This window comes from Dromiciops gliroides, chromosome 1 (genome assembly GCF_019393635.1).
Source record: "Dromiciops gliroides isolate mDroGli1 chromosome 1, mDroGli1.pri, whole genome shotgun sequence".
In the NCBI taxonomy this organism is placed as follows: domain Eukaryota; kingdom Metazoa; phylum Chordata; class Mammalia; order Microbiotheria; family Microbiotheriidae; genus Dromiciops; species Dromiciops gliroides.
In genome coordinates, this window is record NC_057861.1 from 165,849,235 (window position 1) to 165,870,853 (window position 21,619).

The 21,619-nt window shown below is 39.5% G+C and overlaps 1 protein-coding gene across 1 annotated transcript in view; it reads right to left on the reverse strand.

The window, feature by feature from the left end:
* LOC122746796 (general transcription factor IIF subunit 2-like) overlaps positions 1-21,619 on the reverse strand; it is a 120,299-nt gene that overhangs the window by 34,379 nt on the left and 64,301 nt on the right. The window contains exon 6 of the mRNA XM_043992782.1: positions 17,348-17,427. Coding sequence (XP_043848717.1) covers positions 17,348-17,427 — 80 coding nt within the window. The remainder of the gene's footprint in view (positions 1-17,347; positions 17,428-21,619) is intronic.

Here is a 21,619-nt window from a genome sequence, read left to right on the forward strand (position 1 = left end):
TTTGCATTGACCATTGATCTCATTTCTGAGGCTCTTTTTCTTTTCTTTTTAATTTAGGCTTGTGATTTCATTGGTATAAGAAACTTCTGGTAAAGAAATATCTTCCACTAATTTAAATCAACACCTGTCCTATATAACTGAGAGAGCTGGCTGGACAATGAGAGGCTAAGTGACTTGTCAAGAACCAAGTAGGAAGGAATCCTTTATTAAGTGCTTACTATGTGCTAAGCACTTTACAAACATTATCTTATTTGATCCTCAGGACAACCCAGGGATGTAGGTGCTATTATTATCCCCATTTTACAATTGAGGAAATTGAGGCAGGCAGCAGTACCAGGGTCATAGAACTAATAAGTCACATAGGATTTGAACTTGGGTCTTTCAGATTCCAGGCCCAGGGCTCTATCCACTGTGTGCTACCTAGCCATCTATAGTCAGGTCTAACTCAGAAGCTAGAACTCAGGTCTTTCTGACTACAAAGTCACTTCTCTATTCAATACTGCATAATAGAATCAAGTAGTGTAAGAGGTCTCTGGGTCCCATTTCCTCATTTTGTTAGAGTCAGTCAGGCGGCACAGTAGATAGAACTTTGGACCTGAGATTGGGAAGACATCAATTCAAATTTGACTTGAAACGATAACCAGGTACATAAATATGTCTGAACGTGATACCAGTTTTGTTGATAGGCTTCTCAGATTTTAAGGGCCATAGCTTGGATTACAGTTCTTAAGTAAGTGATAGTGTGTTTTTTTGTAGAAAGTTATCATGATAGGGGGCAGCTAGGTGTTGCAGTAGATAAAGTACCAGCCCTGGATTCAGGAGGACCTGAGTTCAAATCCAGTCTCAGACACTTGACACTTACTAGCTGTGTAACCCTGGGCAAGTCACTTAACTCTCATTGCCCTGCCTACCCCCAAAAAGATAAAAAAAAGTTATCATGATAAAAATTCTATTATGTAGAAGTGGAAGGTGATGAATAAGGTAGGGAAATGGGAAGAGCCAGGAAGCAATACTTAAGAAATATAGAAGGGAGGGCATGTATGGTAGTAATTGGGTTAGTGCCATAACTAAGATAGGGCAATCTGAGCTTTGCCTAAGAGGCACTGAAATTTAGAGGATGCAAACATGTAACATGTAGTCTTTCTTCAGCAACTATAGTAACTAATTCTCCTTCCACTCAATTTGACTTCAATTCTATTTTTTCCTTACCATGGACTACAATGTGGATTTGAAGGTTTATTTCTTGCTGCTTGTCCCAGGTACCAAAATTGTTAGTTAAAACCCTGTAGCATGGGTCGGGGTATATGGTAAAGGGGCTCTGGAAGGAAGAAAAATGGGGAGTGGGATTAGAAGTCATAAAAGGAAGCAATTCAGAGTGAAGGTCACAAGCTCTTATATCACCAGTGATCAATTTGTATGTTCAGTGTTCAGTGTCCAGTGTCTACAGACTAAACCTTTGAACATATGCTATTGCTGAACCTCCTCCACCTCCACCCCAAGAAATCCTCTGCACCTGATGGTGGTAGAATTCTAACACTAGGGGTCATAATGGGCCAATAATTCAATCTGAGTTAATAATTTAGAATTATTATGAATGAAACAGGCATGATACTGGGACATATTAATGAAGGCCGTGAAAACCATGGCATAGTAGACACAGAATACAATTCACTTATTAGGTCTAAGTCTGTGTTGTGTAAAGAACTTAGAGAGAATTTAGAAGAGTTGGAGAGCTAAAAAAAGAGGGCATTTAAAAGAGGGATCATTTCTCATGAAATAGTGGGTTTGCTCATGTATCCCTTGCCCACCCCCCTGCCTTCAGGACATGTTTTTTCCTCCACTTAGGTCTTATAGATCTCTTTGATCTTCCTTTCTCTGAACTACCTTCAGTTTGAGAGACATACAATTGAGGTGTTTTTTTGGTTTGTTTTTGTTTTTTTGGGCAATGAGGGTTAAGTGACTTCCCCAGGGTCACACAGCTAGTAAATGTCAAGTGTCTGAGGCCAGATTTGAACTCAGGTCCTCCTGAATCCAGGGCTGGTGCTTTATCCACTTTGCCACCTAGCTGCCCCTTCCAATTCAGTTTTTAATCCTATAAGACCATGTCATGTTTGCTATTGTTTAATCTTATCTCTCCAGGTAGATTGTAAGCTCTCTGAGGGCAAGGACTATTTCTACTACTCTTCCTATGCCTAGCCTACTGTTGAACAACAAGTTGTTGTTCAGTTGTGTCTTACTGTTTTGTGACCCCATTTGGGGTTTCTTGGTAAAGATACTGGAATGGTTTGCCATTTCCTTCTCCAGCTGAATATATAGCAGGTATAATAAATACTGTATTGATACTAATAGATGCCATCCTCTTCCTCCCCTGAACCTCACCATTAGTGTGTGTATAAAATCTGAATGTGGCTTGTAAACAGTATCTGATTTGATTCAATTCAATAAATACTTATTAAACGCTTATAATGTATTAGGTGCTAGTAATACAAAGACAAAACAAAACAGTCTTTGTCCTAAAGAGCTAGGGAAATATAGCAGGGACAAAATTCAGTAAATACTATATACATGTAGGTAGCATAATAGAAAGAGCACCTGGCCTGCAGTTTGGAAGATCTGAGTTCAAATGTGGCATCTGAAACTTACCAGATGAGTGACTTTGGGCAAGTCACTTCACCTCTGTTTGCCTCACTTTCCTCAACTACAAAATTAGGATAATGACAATACCTAAGATTATTGTATCAAATGAGATAATATTCATAAAGTGCAGTGCCTGGCATATTATATAAATGCACATTCCCTTTCCTCTTCCATCTTCCCTCAATCACATACAGACACATATAAAGTGATACAGAATAATTTTGAAAGAGAGAGGACACTAACAACTGGGGGAATCAGAAAAAGCCTCTTGTAGCTGATAGCACCTGAGCTGTGCTTTGAAGGATTCTAGGAGGTGGATTAGAGCAGGGAGTACATTCCTTTCATGGGGGACCATGAGATAAGAGACGGAATGTTGTTTATAGGGAAAAGCTAAGGGAAGAGCTTGATTGGAAAGAAAAATGCAGGAAGAGAAATAAGAAGCAATAAAGCTGGAAAGGTAGAGCCACATTATGAAGGTCCTCAAACATCAGACTGGAATTATCTATCTTATCTTGGAGATAACAGCTCAATGCCCATTTTTCTTCCTTCCAAAGAAGATCTTTGAGTTGAGAATAACATTGTCAGATTTATGTTTTGGGACAACTTGGTGGATCAGTGGATAGAGTGCTGGGTCTGGAAACAGGAAGACTTGAGCACAAATCTGGCCTCAGACACTTCCTTGCTATGCGACTCTGGGCAAGTCACTTAATCTTGTTTGCCTTAGTTTCCTCATCTGAAAATGAGCTGGAAAAGGGAATGACAAACCACTCTAATATCTTTGCAAAGAAAGCCCCTAATTTGGTCACCAAGAGTCAGATGTGATGGAAATGACGGAACATAGGCACAATGCTCAGGCACTTCCTAACTGTGTGATCTTGGACAAGTTGCTTAAATCTCTGTTTGCCTCAGTTTTCTCAACTGTAAAATGGGGATAATAAGAATATCTACCTCGAAGGGTCAAATGAGATAATATTTGTAAAGTTCTTAAGCCTGGCACATAGTATGTGCAATATAAAGCCTAGCTGTTGTTATTGTGTAGTAGTAGTGGTGGTAGTGGTGGTGGTATCAAACTGGCAGCAGTGGAGGAAAGATTGAAGAGGGGAGAGACTGAAGGTAGGGAGGCCAATTAGGAAGCTATTGCCCAGAAAAGAAGAGGTGGTAAGGACTTACACTAGATTTGAGGCTGAGTGGAGAAAAGGAGACAGCTGTTAGAGCTATTGTGAAATTAGAATCAACAAATTTGGCAGCTGATTGGGTCTGGAGAATGAATAAGAGGGAAGAGTCAAGAATGCCTCCAATGTGGCTGACCTAGATGACTAGGTAGAAGAAGGATGATGGTGCTGTAGGACCAGAGGTCTGCCAATGGTCTATGTTTCCTACCTCCTGGCAGGGAGGTGATGGATTCAAGGTGCAGAATAAGAATTTTTTATAGGGTCAATGTGTGGTTTCGTTTTAAATTGACTGCCATTATCACAAGGGCTGTTTTTTTCTTTCTTTCCCTTTTAATTGGGGTGGGTAGGAAGAAGAGAAAATAAATGCCTGTTAATTGAAAAAGGAAATAGAAAAACAAAAGTAGAAATATTTGGAGGAGGGATGGGTTACAAGCAGGAGGGACCTGCTCCATTTGAGATGTCTGTAGGACATCTGAATAGAGATAATGTAGGAATGGAGTTCAGGAAAGATATGAAGGCTGGATATGTAGATTTTGAAGTAATCTGTTATGAAATGATAATTGAACCAGCAGGAACTGAGTACCATGGAAGTGTTCAGGGGAAGAGGGACCAGAACAGTTTATTTAAGAATGCCCACACTTGGTGGGAAGATAGTGATAGTCCAAGGGAAAAACCTTAGAAGGAACAATATGACAGGTAGAAGAATCAAGAGATTTCAGTGTCAAAGAGGCCACAAGAGACTGTCCAGAAGGAGGGGGGTGGTTGTCAGTGTGAAAACTGCTGAGGGGTCAAATGGAATGAAGACCAAAAAACGTCTATTGATTTTAGCAGTGAAGAGATTGATGGTAACCTTGGATGGAATAGTTTGACCAGAGTGCTGGTGTCAGGAGCCTGATTGCAGGAGGTCGAGGAGTGAGTGGGAAGGGAGGAAATGGAGGCAATGGGTATGGATGATCTTTTATAGGAGTTCGGCTATAAAAGTCAGAAGATATGTTGGGGTTGACATGATGGTAGAGACAAAGGAATTTTTTTAAGGGTGGGAGAGACCTAGGCATGTTTATAGGCAGAAGGGAAGGAGACAATTTTATTTTTCAATGTAGATGTCCTTTTTTCCTCTCTTTCAAGGAAGTTTCATTTTAAGGCTGTGGCCCAATCAGATCAATAGATGCTTACTTGATTGAAAAGGAAGACAAAAAGGAAAAAAAAACCCAAAAAACAAAAAGGAAAAGGACCTATAGGTACAAAATATTTATAGCAGCTCTTTTCTGTTGGCAAAGAATTGGAAATTGATGGGATGCCCATCAATTGAGGGATGACTGAACAAATTGTGGGATGTGATTATGATGGAATACTATTGTGCTATAAGAAAGGATGAGCATGATACTTTCAAAAAAAAAAAAACCTGGAAAGACTTACATGATCTGATGTAAAGTCAAATGTACTGTGTACAAAATAACAGCAATATTGTTAGATGATCAGCTATGAAGTACTTAGTTATTCTCAGCAATACAATGATCCAAGACAACTCTGAAGGATTTATAATGAAAAATGCTTATCCACCCCCCCTCCCCTGCCCCGAGAAGGAACTGATGGTGTCAGAAAAGAGATTGAAGCATAATTAAAAAAAATTTTTTCTTGAGGTTTTTTTGTTTATTTTCTTTCAAAACATGACTAATATGGAAATGTTTTACATGACTACACATGTATAACCTATATTGAATTCCTTGCCTTCTCAAAGCCGGGGGCAGGGAGGGGCGAAGGGGGGAAGGGAGGAAGGCAGAGAATTTGGAACTCAAAGTTTTAAAAATGGATGTTAAAGATTGTTTTAACATGTAATTCAGGAAAGTAAAATACCAAATAAAGAAAAAAAAGAAAAGAAAGACGTAAAGTAGAGATTCCAGCAGTAGGTAAAAAAATACTAACAGAGAAAGTGACCAGTTGACTACATGAAATGGCCTTGTTGTTGTTCAGTTGTGTCTTACTCTTCATGACCCCATTTGGGGTTTTCTTGCCAAAGATACTGGAGTGGTTTTCCATTTCCTTCTTGAGCACACTTTACAGATGAAGAAATTGGGGCAAGCAGGGTTAAGTGACTTGCCTAGCATTCATACATCTAGTAAGTGTCTGAAGCCAGATTTGAACTCGGGAGGATGAGTCTTCCTGACTCCTGGCCCAGCACTCTATCCACTTTGCCACTTAGCTGCCCTTTCTCTGCAGCTTTTAATTTAGGCTTAAGGAAGAATTTCCTGTTGGTGACTTATTGGAAGCTTGATGTGGTAGGCACTAAGTTAGCTTTATCACTGACCTTTTGACCTTGAACAAGACACTTAACTTTTTGGGGCTGATATTTTCATTTGAAAAATGTGGGTTTGGACTAGATCATTTCAAAGGTCTATTTCAGATAGAAAATTATTTTACAAATATTGGCTGACTTCCTAAAGTTAATAAACATGATGGATCTAAGACCCCCAAAGTGTCCATCAACCTTAAGTCAAAGGTACAGAGCTGTTGAGTGTCTAGGGAGATATGATTGATAACCTTGAATTCTAGAGCAACAGTTCATAACCTAGGATCTATAGGCTTTTTTCAGAACTATATTTCTTTTTTTCCCCTTTTTTTGGCAGAGCAATGAGGATTAAGTGACTTGCCCAGGGTCACAGAGTCAAGTGTCTGAGGCTGGATTTGAACTCAGGTCCTCTTGAATCCAGGGCTGGTGCTTTGTCTACTGCACCACCTAGCTGGCCCCCCAGAACTATATTTCAATATACTTGTTATAATCCTATGTATTTTATTTTGTGCATTTAAAAACATTATTAATGAGGAGGACAACATAAGCTTCACCAACCTGTCAAAAGGGTCCATGACACAGACAAATTAAGAACTTGTTTTAGAGATAATCTATGGAGTCAGACTCCTGGTATTCTTCCCATTAACTCTCAAGCAGTATAGAAAATTAGCTCAAATGAAAGCCATTTTTTAAGATCGTGTAGTAAGAACAGTAGCTATAAAACATTCCCCCTCCCCCTGCCAAACCCTTCCCCTCAATCCAGGGGTGTACTTAGGGATATAATGGGATCAGCTCAAAAGAGTCTATTGTTAAATTTTTGGTGTGAGCACTTGTACCTTAAAGCCAGGAGGTGGCAAACTGTGGCTCATGAGCCAAATAGGGTCTGAGGCCTATTTTCATATGGCTGAGCTAAGAATGGCTTTTTGCAGTTTTATTATAATTAAATTGTTTAGTAAAGTATCACATGTTTATTATAACTTTATTTAAAAAAGAAAAAAATACATTCTTAGTTCAGGGGCTGTATAAAAAGAGACTTCTGGTTGGATTTGACCTGTAAGTTGTAGTTTACACATCTTTGGTCTACACTTAAGAAAGGTTTGGAGAAAATATTAATAATGCCAGTTAAACTTTAAAGTGTGTTGTATGTACTGTTTTTCTGGAAAGTCAGTTAGGGAATATTTATTAGTACATCCCTGGGTGTACTCTCCTACAAATACACACAGCATCCATGGGAAGAGGGGCACAAACTTTATGTACAATGGAAATGAAGGAAAAATTTAGAAAACAAATAAGGACAAAGCAATTTATGTCTCTGGAACTACAGGGCCTCAGTGTCCTATCTCTCCTTGTGTAGCATCTTTCATGTTTCATATCTCAATTGCTAGGGTCAGTTCTCCTTTAATCTATCCTTGGCTCTCTTTTCTGCTGCCAGGGGTCATGATCCTTGAAGCTATTGCCAGCCTCTCAGTAGCTTTGCTGCTAGATGCCTTAGGCTATTACCTGGAGGGCTTGGAGTCTTGGAAAAAATGAATTTGGGATTGTGAGAGAGGCAACCTTTCAAATGGTTGTACCATGATAATTCCATGGTAATTCTGGATGGCAAGGTCCAGGTGTTTTGCCTCCCCATTTCATGGCTTGGTTCCTTGATTCTCTTCCAGCTACAGAACCATGTACATGATTTTCATCTCCTTAAATGGCTGACATTGGCCAGAAACTACTCACTTCCTTCTCCAAAAGGCTGGATCATTTTCCTTTCAAACTTGGGGTTGCTAGCTAGAGTGGCAACCCTAAGGTTGATGCTGCCCAGGAACTTCCCTTTTCCTCTCTTGAACACTGGTTCTTTGGATCTTTTTCTCTCCAAGTGGCTAGCACCATTGACAGAATTTTTCATTTTGTTCCATACAGGTGGTTGGGATTGAGTACTTGGCAATAGTGCCTGACCCATAGTACATGCTTAATAAATATTGATTGATTGACTTCAATTGTAACCAGTTGAATTGGTTGGTTTTGGGAATCTTTGTGTTGGAGCCATAAAAGATGCAGGAAATTTCTTCTCAGTCCTATAGTTAAAAGCACCTTCAGCTACACCACAGTGGTGTCAAACACAGTTAATCAGCCTCCTGCATTGTCAACACTCTGGAGTGGGCCAGAACCAGCTTAAAATGTAATTGGGAAGGGGCAGCTAGGTGGCACAGTGGATAGGGTACCAGCCCTGGAGTCAGGAGTACCTGAGTTCAAATCTAGCCTCAGACACATAACACTTACTAGCTGTGTGACCCTGGGCAAGTCACTTAACCCCAATTGCCTCACTAAAAAAAAAAAAGAAAAAAAAAGAAAAATGTAATTGGGAAACATTTAATAAAATAAAGAAAACTATAATAGAAAATAGGTGATAATACGTGGGTTTCTAAGTCAATATGCAGGGCAGCTAGGTGGTGCAGTGGTTAGAGCACTGGCTCTGGATTCAGGAGGACCTGAGTTCAAATCCAACCTTAGACACTTGACACTTACTAGCTGTGTGACCCTGGGCAAGTCACTTAATCCTCATTGCCCTGAATATCATTATAGCGTGAAGTGAAATGAACTCATGCTTTTAACCAAGGATATCAGCTTCCACATGATTAAAATAGCTGTTTCATTTCTTTGTTTCCTTCTTCCAAAATAGTGAATGGTTTCCCTCATGCACTGCTGCTTAAATGACTTCCAAAGTATTCTCAGCCAAGACCACGTTGTTTTTTTTTTGTTTGTTTTTGTTTTTGTTTTTGTTTTTTTGTGCGGCGCAATGGGGGTTAATTGACTTGCCCAGGGTCACACAGCTAGTAAGTGTGTAAAGTGTCTGAGGCCAGATTTGAACTCAGGTCCTCCTGAATCCAGGGCCAGTGCTCTATCCACTGCGCCACCTAGCTGTCCCCAAAGACCACATTTTTATATTTCAAAAGTTTTTTTAATTTACTAATCAAATTATAGGGCTGGGATTTATCTTTCCTAATCTCCAAAATATCATGCAGCTTTCTCCTCTAATTCTCTTAGGCTTCTAAAGCAAAACAAATCCTATTACCTTGGTGTTTAGAACCATTCTTTGGAAAGAAACTTTTTTTGGAGGGGTAGGGGAAAAATCATTATCCAGTAACCCAAGAATGATCATTGAGAAGAAAAAACAAGATAAAACACCTGTGAGTCTAAAAGAAATAACTTATTTTTCTTCCGTCTTTAGAGTTATGTTTTCATTTCAGATTGTGAGATCTTATTAACTGGAGTATAGTTTTATGGAAAACTACAGAATAGAGTTGAAAGAATTAAATGAGCTATTTATTTAATTGTGCTCTGAAATACCTTCTCTCGACTATTATGATTATTAAATAAAGGTAGATGGGTTTTTTTTTTTTCCTTATCCAAATTATAGTCTCACTGTTCATGGACAGACTCAAGCTAAGTATCTTATCTATCATGAAGAAGCTAGTGAGTACAAAACACAGGTTTCTTTTTTCTTTTCTTTTTTTTTTTTTGGTGAGGCAATTTGGGTTAATTGACTTGCCCAGGGTCACACAGCTAGTAAGTGTGTAAAGTGTCTGAGCCCAGATTTGAACTCAGGTCCTCCTGAATCCAGGGCCAGTGCTCTATCCACTGCGCCACCTAGCTGCCCCAAAACACAGGTTTCTTGATTCCAAGTCCAGTACCCTTGCCACTCTTCTACGTTCTCTTCTGGTAGGTTCAGAGAACAGCTCTTCTTTACTTAAAGAAATTTTAATTACTTGTTTTACAGTATAAGAATGTTTTTGTGTAGACTCCCTCCCCCAACCCTGAGCTCCCACTAGACAGTTACCATCTCAGGTGCTGGGGTAACCTTTGTGCTTAGCAACACAATTAACACTGTAGCCCCTGAGCCCCCACTAGTATGATTTCCATTAGCATTCAGACAGTAGACTCAATTAACGACAAAAGGTTTTACTCAAATGGTATTGCAAGAACAACAGTTATAAAACATTCCTTTCATAAACCTGGAGAACCCTCTCTTACTGATACACATAGCGTCTAGGGAAAGTGGGCACAATGATAGTGAGGCACATGTGTAGGGAGCATATGTGGCCTGGGCAATACACAACTCTGAAACTGCAGGGCCTTAGTGTCCTCTCTCTCTCTCTCTCTCTCTCTCTCTCTCTCTCTCTCTCTCTCTCTCTCTCTCTCTCTCTCTCTCTCTCTGTATATTTTGTCTTTCTTAAACTGTCCTCACAAAATTCATTGCTGGGTGTGGCATCTGGGCTACATGGGTGGTTTATGGAATCAATGATCAAATAACTTTGGGGTTCAGCATTCTTCAGTTTTTAATCTTTAATTTTAGTCTTTTTTGGGGGGGTGAGGCAATTGGGGTTAAGTGACTTGTTCAGGGTCACACAGCTAGTAAGTATTAAGTGTCTGAGGTCAGATTTGAACTCAGGTCCTCCAGAATCCAGGGCTGGTGCTCTATCCACTGTGTCACCTAGCTGCCCCTTCAGTATTTAATCTTAAGGATCTCTTGTGGGTCTTATGCAAACAATTACCTGGGAAACAAGATACTAAGACAGTCCATATTCAGGGAGCAAGTTCATTGTCTCTGCTGCTTTCCTGGCTTTGCAGATCAGCTACTCAAAGCTTTACATTGTGTTTCTCCTTGCCCCTTGCGATCTACAAATTTGCTGAAATCTGAAAAGGTCACACTCATACTTGTTAGCCCAAGAACTACATGCTCCATGAACTAATTCCAGTAATATGTCAGCCTATTCCCAAATGAACTGGGTGTTATTAGATTAAGTTCTAGGTTTCTGGCTGATGTAGATTTGGTTTGGAAGGGCTGTTGAGTATCTCCATTCTTCTTGAATAAAAGACTCTATCCACAGTTCCAGATAGAGAAGCCTCAGGTCTCTGACAAGTCTTTCTTTTGTGCTTTCTGTTTTTTCTTTCTCATCCCAGATCAGGGTTCTTAATCTTATTTTTGTGTGTCATGGACCCCTTTGATGAAGCCCGTGGAACATTTCTCAGAATAATGTTATTAGAAGCATAAAATAAAACACATAGAATTATTTTTTGACCTTTGTTTTCATTTTTTTAAATTAATAAAGTATTTTATTTTTTCCCCGTTACATGTAAAGATAGTTCTCAACTTTTGTTTATACAGGCTTTCCAATTTCAGATTTTTCTCCCTCCCCCCTCCCCTAGACAGCAGGTAATCTGATATAGGTATATATATATGTATATATATGTATATATATATATATATATATATATATATATACACACACACACACATAATAACATTAATCCTATTTCTGCATTAGTCATGTTATAAGAGAAGAATCAGAGCAATGATGAAAAACCTCGAAATAGAAAAAACAACAGCACCAAAAACAAAAGAAATAGTATGGTTCATTCAGCATCTATACTCCACAGTTCTTTTTTTTTTTCCTTGGATTTGGAGATCCTCTTCTATCATGAGTCCCCTGGAACTCTTCTGTACCATTGCATTGGTGAGAAGAATATAGTCCATCACAGCAGATCAACACTCAATGTTGATGATACTGTGTACAATGTTCTTCTGGTTCTGCTCATCTCGCTCATCATCAGCTCACGCAAGACCCTCCAGGTTTCTCTGAACTCCTCCTGCTCATCAAAACACATAGAATTTAATGGAAACCAATTAAATTAAAATACAATGATAAAAATATTTTGAAAATATATATTCAAGGACTCCAAGTTAAGAACTCTTGATGCTCTTGTTATAGGGCCCTTGGCTTTCTGCCCTTCATTCCTAGCTCAGAGCTAGGATGGGAAAAAACTTACTTAAGTGACCTCCAAAGTTTCTTTACTCTGACTTTGTTGATTACTGATGACAAAACCATGACATTGCTCCTTGGAAGTTCTTTTTCATGCTTACATGTGTAACCCTTTTTTTTCTGTGCTGGTGAATTTATTGAAACAATTTCATAGTGGGGTATAATGGCTCTTGTATTGCCCAAGATTGGCATTTGTGCCTCCTCTTCAACACCCTGTGGTCCATATTATCACAGAAATCTTTCTTTCATCTCTATAACTTTCATCCTATTTCCCTCCAGAAAGAGCCGCTCCTTCCTATTGAAACCTAGGAGCCTTGCTAGACCTCCCTTCAAATGCACATTTCAAACACTCCCCAATTTGATGTAGTGGAAAGATCACTAAATTTTAAAGAAGTCAGAAACTTGGATCTGAATTCCAGCTCTGATTTTGACTATATGTATGACCACAACTAATTCATATAATCTCCTGAGCCTCAGTTTCTCTATCAGTAAACGTTGTAGCTATGAAGTTTAGGTGAGATAAAGTATATAAAGAGTGTTGTAAACTTTAAAGTGCTACAGAAATGGCCACTATTATTACCAAAGTCACACAAGTGTGGGTGTATATAGAGCTTGCCTTTGATTTGCTTGTCACACATTGGGCCTTAAGGGGAGGCTATAGGTAATGCTTGCCCCAGAATGTGTCAGCATCCACAGGCAAAATTAGACTTCATCCTATGTATGCCTATATGCATGTTGTTAAAGCTCTTGATAAAAATAAAAAAGACATTTCATTTTTATTTCTACCAGCTCCTTTTATGTTCAGTTGTTTTCCAGTCATGTCTGATTCTTCATGACCCCATTTGGGGTTTTCTTGGCAAAGATACTAGAATGGTTTGCCGTTTCCTTCTTCAGCTTATTTTACACATGAGGACAATGAGGCAGAGTTAGGTGACTTTCCCAGGGTCACACAGCTAAGGGTCTTGTATAGAGATGGAATCTTAGAACTTAGAAAACATAGAGTTCTAACCCTTTATTTTATAGTTGAGGAAATCAATGACCACAGAACTAAAATGGCTTTCCTAAAGTCACACAGCTACTGAGTGTTAAGGCTTAGGTTAGAATCCAGGTTTCCTGTGTCCAAGAATGTGCTGGGGCCAGCTCTGATCAGTTTTCTAGAATCTGAAAGTTAAATATTCAGTGTGAGCATTGACACCTTAGAAGTGGACGATTACTACATATCAGGGTTTTATTTATTATTTTGTTGATCATCTAGAGTTAAGAAAGTGTTAATAATGCAGAAGAAGCACATCTGTACATGCATGCAAATCCCTCCCCTTCTACCCTCCCCACCCTCACCAGAGCCTTGTTGTTAAGCATTTATCTACACACCCTTATGTTGCTTTAAAACATTGCTTGAGCTCAGCAGGAATGCAGCAGAGGGCTCAGGGAATTAAGTCACCTCCAAATTGGAAGTCTCCATGATTATAGGCTAATAATAATGATAATAACTGGTATTTATATAGTGCTTTAAGGTTTTCAAAATGCTTTAATCCATTACCTAATTTGAGCCTCACAATATACCTACTGAAGTCCTTATTTAACATTCTTTCCACCACACTATGCTTCCTTATAATTAATACCATGAAGAAAATGCAGGAGGACATAGGAGACAAGAAGGCAGGGCTACTAATTCTACTAATTGGGTAATGATCCCCAGATGCTCAACAACTAGCTTTGCCCTAAACTGAACCTTAGAATATTTCAATCACCCCAGGGGTAGGGAGATAGCCTTTTATTCCAATAATTCTTACCCTCATGCCTCTCTGTATCTGGCTAAGTTAGGTTTAAGTCCTGTGTTTTTGCCTGAAAATAACCATGCATGAAGATAGACCAGCCAAGAATGAAGGGTGAGTAATAATGGTTGAACTATAATCTCCCTCTGGAAAGTTATTACTCACTGCTCTCAGCTTCCATTTTAGATTCCTCTACCTTCTATATTGCGTCAATCAATCAACAAGATTTAAGCACCTACTATGTACCAAGGACAATATTCCCTGACTGTGAGGAGCTTATATTCTATCGGGGGAGACATCTGCTTGTCTACAAGGTAATTTTTTGGAGAGATGTACCAATGGCTGAGGGAGCTGGAGGATAATCAGGGAAGGGTCCTCGTGGCCTTTTTTGACCTTTCTTCTATGCCATATTCATAAAAAAGCTTATAAATGGAAGCCACATATGAAAATGCTCATAAAAAGAAGCACATATGGTCCAAGAGGAACTTTGCTGGATTCTCTGGTCATTTTCACTGACAAAAGAAAACTCCCCACCTTTACTCCCCCCACCCCTGTTCACACGCCTTCACCCCTTCTTCACCCTCCCCCTCACTGACTGTTACAGTCAAGCTTTGCTTTATTTTTCCTGCTATTCTAAGGGACCAGAAACTGAGCTAAACCTCTACTTTGGAAACGACTAACAGCTGTCCACCTCTTAAGGCCTAATGCACAGGTGTTAACAACAACAAATTGTTAGTGCCAGCTGAGGTCCAATTTCCCCTTGATGGGCTTTCAGCAAGCTCTGGGTTTAACTAGCTTAGCACAACACGCAGTCCCATAAAGGACAGGACTTTACTTGTCAGCATGGAAGCTCCCTGGCAATAGATGGGGGAGCAGATGACCTTCCTTTTCTTTGCAGTCTTTGCTCTTTCACCTTAGTCAGAGACTGTAATTTCTCTGCTCGTCACCTTCTAGAGACTCATTTTTGTCTAATTCTTTGTTCATCATTTACCATTAATCTAAGGCAGACTGCCCTGACAAATACAGAGGCCTGTCAGAACACAATCTGAAGCTTCTTCTTCTGATGTCACCCGGATCTGTTTCTATTCATTAGGCCGGTTGTAATTGCCATTCACTTTCTATGACTAGTTCTAGGATACACTAGGTAAGGGGGCAGGCTCTGGTATTAGAGGGGGTGGGTTCAAATACTGCCTCTTAGGTGTGACTACGAAAGTCAGTTGGCTGGTTCAGTGAATAGAACACTGGGCTTGGAGTCGGAAGGGTCTGAGTTCAAATGGGTCTCAGACACTTACTACTGGTTGTGTGACCCTCAGCAAATTACTCAACTTTGTTCTTCCTTAAATGTAATGTGGAAATGCTTGTTTTATTCCCTAAATTAAAAATAAAAAATGTTTAAAAGTGCTTAAAAATGTAAATGTAAAATGGGGATCATTATGATAGCACTTGCTTCCCAGGGTTGTTGTGGGAATGAAATGAGATAATATTTGTTAAGCTCTTGGCACAGCACCTGGAATACAATAGGTGCTTAATAAATGCTTGTTTCTTTCCTTTCTTTCTTGGCTAAGTCATTTGACTTCCCTGGGTCTCAGTTTCCTTATCTATAAACTTTATAGGGTTAGATTAGATGGTCTCTGAGATTCCTTTCCCCTCCAGATCTATGATCCTAGGGCAGTCCTGAGGGGCCATAGATTCTTCAAGTGGAAAGAGCACTGAGTTTGGGTTTGATCTCTGACTCTGGTGGACAACCTCTCTGAGCCTCTTATTTCTTCTGTAAAATTGGGACAATAATACCTACACTAGCTACTATTGCACTAGAATTGTTATGAGGAAAGCACTGTACAAACATTCTACCATTACATAATGAGTCAATAATATTTATTGACATGAATACAGTCTTGGAAATTACAAGACTTCCCTTTGGCCACCTGAGCCCACCATGGGAAGGATACTGCTAAAGAGCTGACCTCCTTACTAATGCAGAGCAAGAAATAATGATGAGTGAATCCAGTCATTGGTGTGGAGTTTACACCTGTTGTCAAGAAAAAATCTCCCTCTCCCTCTCCCTCTCCCTCTCCCCCTCCCCCTCCCCCTCCCCCTCCCCCTCCCCCTCCCCCTCCTCTTCCCCCTGCTCCTCTCCTATTCCCTCTCCCCCTGCCCCTCTCCCTGCCCCTCCTCCCCCCATGCCCATGCCTATTCCTATGTATTTTTTAATATATATATATGTATATATAATATACATATATGTGTATATATATGTGTGTGTATACATGTATACATATCTATCTATTTATGTCTAATGGTACCCATCTCTGAAAGGGGAGGGAAGGACATTTACATAACTTTGTTGTGTATTTAAAAGGAATAGCAAGTTGTACATAGTGAATTCACAATCATCTTCTTTTACTGTAGTATGTTATGGAAATGCTTGTTTTATTCCATAAATTAAAAAATTAAATTAAATGAAAGAAAAAGAATAAACAACTGCTTTTTTATAAAGATGTTTTGCTTTCATGAAAACCTGTCCTCTTTGGTCATGGTGCCTTCATGATTCTATCACTGCGGGTGCTCCTTTCACAGGTGAAGATCACACCTCTTCCAAGCCTTCTCATCCCTGGTGATGCTTGTTGATGTATCCCTATAGATTCCCCATGAAAGACCCACCTAATGTGCTGGAGGCTTCCTCTTGTTCTTTTAATGTAATGGAAGCATCGACTCACCACTCAGGCTGTCCATCAACTTCTCATCCTTGCTTCATTCTAAGAAAATGGCTATCCATTCGTAAATGGAAATGGGTTTGACTTACCATGAGCATCTTTGAATTTCTCACATCATGAAGTTTGCAACAGGGAACAAGGCTCAGTCAATACTTTCATGTGCTCTATTGCCTGTAAAATAGCAGAAGATTATTTTATATTTGATAAATGGAATTTTGAAAATGCTAATTGCTCTTTTTTTGTTCCGGATAATAGCTTGTGTTGACTGAGCATAAGAATCTACAGCATCCAGCCAATTCTCCATCACTCATAGTTGTTTATTAAAATTTGTGGATTTCTGAAGCTCTTTGCTTTTTCCCCTCCTTCCTCCTGTCTATCACCAGGCCATTTCTCTGTTCCTTGACATGTCTACTTGCAGGTGGAATAAAAGAGAAGGCAAAACTCTAAGCTGTCAGAGGCTGTTACTTATTAACAGCTCTGCTAAAAGTTTGGAGGAAGAAGAGCTATAAACTAATGGGATTATCTGTCAAGTGCATTTACCCATACCATGGTGTTTCCAGAATGGGCCCTTGGAGCCAAATGACCTGCCAATTAAAAGTGCTTCCCCAAGTGCTGTCTATGAGTGAGTGTGAAAAGAATGTTGGAGATTCTAAAATTTTCCTTCATGTTCTCACCAATGCCAAGGGGATGAGGAAAGACTTTGGCCCAGATTATCTGTCTCCCACATTTCTATAAACAACCAATGGAGGGGCTCCATGGGTGCATACACTTTGGACAGACCATGCAAATGGACAATGAGCTGGGCCCATATTTGGAGAGGAATAGCAGGTGGGTTTGCCTTTGGGAAATTGCATATTGCTTTTGATAAGCCCAAGAGTCTCTTTGAGAAACAGGCCCTTCTTTCGAAAGGATTGCTCTGGTGGTACTATCTATTCAGTTGTGATCCAGGGAATACCTCCAACTCTGGGGATCTAAAGTCATCCAAAGGGCCACTGAGTAACACATGATGGATATCGTTAGGCTGCAACACATAATCTATGAAAGATTATACATCAGAAATGGTGCAAAAGAGATCATCAAAGAAAGGTATGAACAGAAAAGCAAGTGCTGGCCATGTGGCACATACTGGTATAAGAGAGCCCTTTGAGCTCTGTGGAGTGCTAGGTCACATCAGGAGATGTAGAGGAAGATGTTGGTTCAAAACCTAGGTTGTCATCCTTAACTCCTCACACTCTCCCACCTTCTCCCTGGCCAATCCCCTACCCCATCAGTTACCTTTGCAATGTCTTAAATATGTCCCATTCTCTCCTCTAACATTTTCACCATCCCAGTTCAGACCCTCATTCCCCCACAACTGGACTATTGCAATAGTCTGCTGGTTGGTCTCCCTGCCTCAAGATTCTCATCATTCCATTGCATCCTCTACTCAGCTATCAAATTGATTTTACTAAAATGCAAATCTGACCACAACACCTCAATATTCAACAAACTCCAGTGGCTCTCTATCACCTCTAGGATCAAATATGCAATCCTCTGACATTCAAGTTTCCTTAACCTTCCCCCTTACCTTTTCAGTCTTCTTTAAAAGCAACTCCAGCTTGTCATATATAAATGCATGCATGAATGTATAGGTGCTATATGTTTCTCTCTATCCATATATACATTTTATGTAGACATCTGTGTGTATTATATATATATATATATGTGCATGTGTGTGTTTTGTTTATACATAATTGTGTGTTGTCTCCCTCATTAGACCTTGAACTCTTTGAGAGGAAGGTCTATTTGGTTTGGTTTGGTTTGATTGACTTGTTTTTTGTACCCCCAGCATTTAGCGCAGTGCTTGACACGTTATAAATGCTTTATAACACTTGCTTATTGAATGACTTGGATACATCTCCTGATGACAAGATTCATCAAGCAGGGGAAGGCATGTAGGAGCTGCATTCCATACTAATGGAAAGGGTGCCTACATGGAGCTGGCACTTAGCACAGTGCCTAGCACAGAGCAGGTGCTTAAGGAGTGTTCAGTGACTGACTGAAATCGATGAACTAACTCATAGATTCATGGAAGTATCCTTGAACATATCAAAGTTTCTCACCAGAATCCCTTGGCCATACAGCCTTTTGAGCCTGATTAATTCAAACTGTTTCCTCTATATGGGGCGTTCTCAATCAGTCCAGTGTTTACTATTTACTACTATATACAATGTCTGCTATTATAGGTAGCATGATTGCTTTCGCTTCTCCAGAACTTTATATTTGTTTTGCAAAATGCTTTCATATACAGGGCCTCATTTGGTTCTCATAACAACCTCGTGAAGCAGACCAGGGAAGGGATTGTTGTCTGCATTTTACAGATGGGAAACTGAAGTCCTAAAAGTACAATGATGGGGCAGCTAGGTGGCGCAGTGGATAGAGCACTGGCCCTGGATTCAGGAGTACCTGAGTTCAAATCCGACCTCAGACACTTAACACTTACTAGCTGTGTGACCCTAGGCAAGTCACAACCCCAATTGCCTCACTAAAAGTACAATGACTTTCCCAAGATCATCCTTAGACTAGAATCCAGGTTTCTGCCTCCTAATCCTTCCCTCTTCCTATTCCCTTGTACCATCCAGCACTGTGACAAGGCACCCTTGGGGGATATCAAGAAATATAAGGCATGGCCCTCATCTTCAAGGAGTGTACATCTGGTCTCTGTCCAGAGAGAAGACACATGGGGGGAAATAGGCAATAATTAAATGCAAAATTATAGTGTATAATAGCAATAACTCAAATTTATAGAGCATTTTAATGTTTTCAAAGCATAGTATATAAATTATCCCTCACACTTAGGTACTCCAGAATAGCTAGTCCTGGCTTAATGTACTGTATGGTAGCTAGACAGAGAATACAACAGTCTCTGAAGAATTCAAAATTAATGTTATGAATAGGGCAATAACATCATTCCCTCTCCCACACTCTGTGATTCAGCCAAACTGACCTCTTTGTTCCCTGCACATGACACTTCATCTCCCATCTCTGTACCTTTGTACTAGACCTTCCTCATACCTGGAGTCTATTCCCTCCTTTCCTCTGCACCATTAAGAGCACTTCTTTTCCTTTAAGACAGAGCTCAACCTGGATTCAGGAGTACCCAAGTTCAAATCCGGCCTTAGCCACTTGACACTAGCTGTGTGACCCTGGGCAAGTCACTTAATCCCCATTGCCTGCAAAAAAAAAAAAAAAAAGACAGAGCTCAAACACCATCTTATGCAACAAGACTTTCCTGATCTCCACAACTACTAATGTTCTCCCTCCCAAATTGCCTTGTATTTAACTACTTTGTATAGATTTATATTAACTTTATATTTATCATGTACATATATTTAGTTTTCAATATTTGTTTTTATATGATTTCAATCATGTATGTATATCTATCTATCTATCTATTTTTTTTGACACACAGCTAGTAAGTGTCAAGTGTCTGAGGCTGTATTTGAACTCAGGTCCTCCTGAATCCAGGGCTGGTGCTTTATCCACTGCGCCACCTAGCTGCCCCTCATGTATATATTTTTGCATGTGCTTGCCTTCCCCATTGGAATGTGAGCTCCTTGAGAGTAGGAATTGTTTTATTCTTTGTACTGGTATCCCCAGTGCCTAGCATACAGTAGGCACATAACAAATACTTGTTGATTGATTGGTGAAGTATGTGAGTTGTCTGTGATATATAGCCCATGAGGAACTTTGAAGAATGGGAAGAAGAGATACCATAAAGGAAATGTATGATAAGAAGAGAAGGGTTAGGGGGTGACATATGACCATCCAGAAAACTCAGATTATGAGATCATGATTCCATTTGTATGTTTCAGTATGGGTCTATATCCACTCAGAACCAGTTACTCAGATCTATCACTACTTCAGAATCAGCTCAAGCCCCCATTGGTAGGTTTCCTTTTTTTTGTTCTGCTCAGCCAGAGATTGCAGTTAACTCAAAGAAAACATTTAAAGAAACAGAATAGTAACAAAAGTAGCAATAGAATATTCCTCCTATAAATCTGGGACACCTTCCCTATAAATATATATACCATACAGAAAGAAAGTATGAAATATATGTACGTGCATGTGTGTGATGAGAGACATATCTATATGGCCAGAACAAACACATGGAAAGGTAACTGATGCACAATAGGACCACTGGGGTCTTTTGCTGTAGAACCTCTGATGCTTTCCGGAAATATCATTGGATTCTTCTCATTGTACTAGTTCCCATTGTGCTGATTCCTTTAGTAATCATACTAAATGATTAGTGTGACATTTCCATTGGGAGGTTACTCCACTGATCTAATGGTAACTCTCAGAGGTAGTAATATCTATTGTGGACTACTCTTCTGGCCTCATTTAATCTTTTTTTCTCAGTTCATTTAAATTGTATTTTCCAAAATATATGTAAAACCAAATGTTGACATCAATTTTTTAAAACTTTGTGCTCCAACTTCTCTTCCTCCCTCCATTCCCACCCCCCCCCATAAGAACTCAAGCAATTAAAAATAAGTTATACATGAGTAGTCATGGAAAACATTACCACATTAGCTAGGTTGTGAGAGAAAACAGTTAAAAAACTTCAGATTAAGGAATTATCAAAGAAAAAAAATTTAAAAATGTGTTTCCATCTGTTTTCAGATACCATCAGTTCTTTCTCTGTAGATGGATTGCAATTTTCATAAGTCCTTCAGGGTTATATTGGATCATGGCCTTGCTGAAAATAACCACATGCTTCCTAGCTGATCATCTTACACTATTGCTGTTATTTTGTATACAGTACATTTCACTCTGCTTCAGTTCATGTAGGTCTTTCCAGGTTTTTCTGATAGTATCCTGTTCATTTTAACCTGTGTATAGCACCTTAAACTCGACAAAGAATTTTCTTCATAATAGTCCAGCAAAGTAGGTACCATACGTTTTGCCATTATAATCAATCATCATAACTATTTCCCCCCATCTTATTCCCTTCCCATGATATATACTCTATTTTCTATCTTCTTTTACCCTATTGCTCCTCAAAAGTGTTTTACTTCTGATCGTCCCCTCCCATGATCTGCACTCCCTTTTTTCACCCTCCCCTCCTTATCCTCTTCCCCTCCTACTTTCCTGTAGGGTTAAATAGATTACTCCTCCCAATTGGGTGTGAATGTTATTCCCTCCTTGAGCCCAGTCTGATGAGATGGCCTCATTTAATCTTATT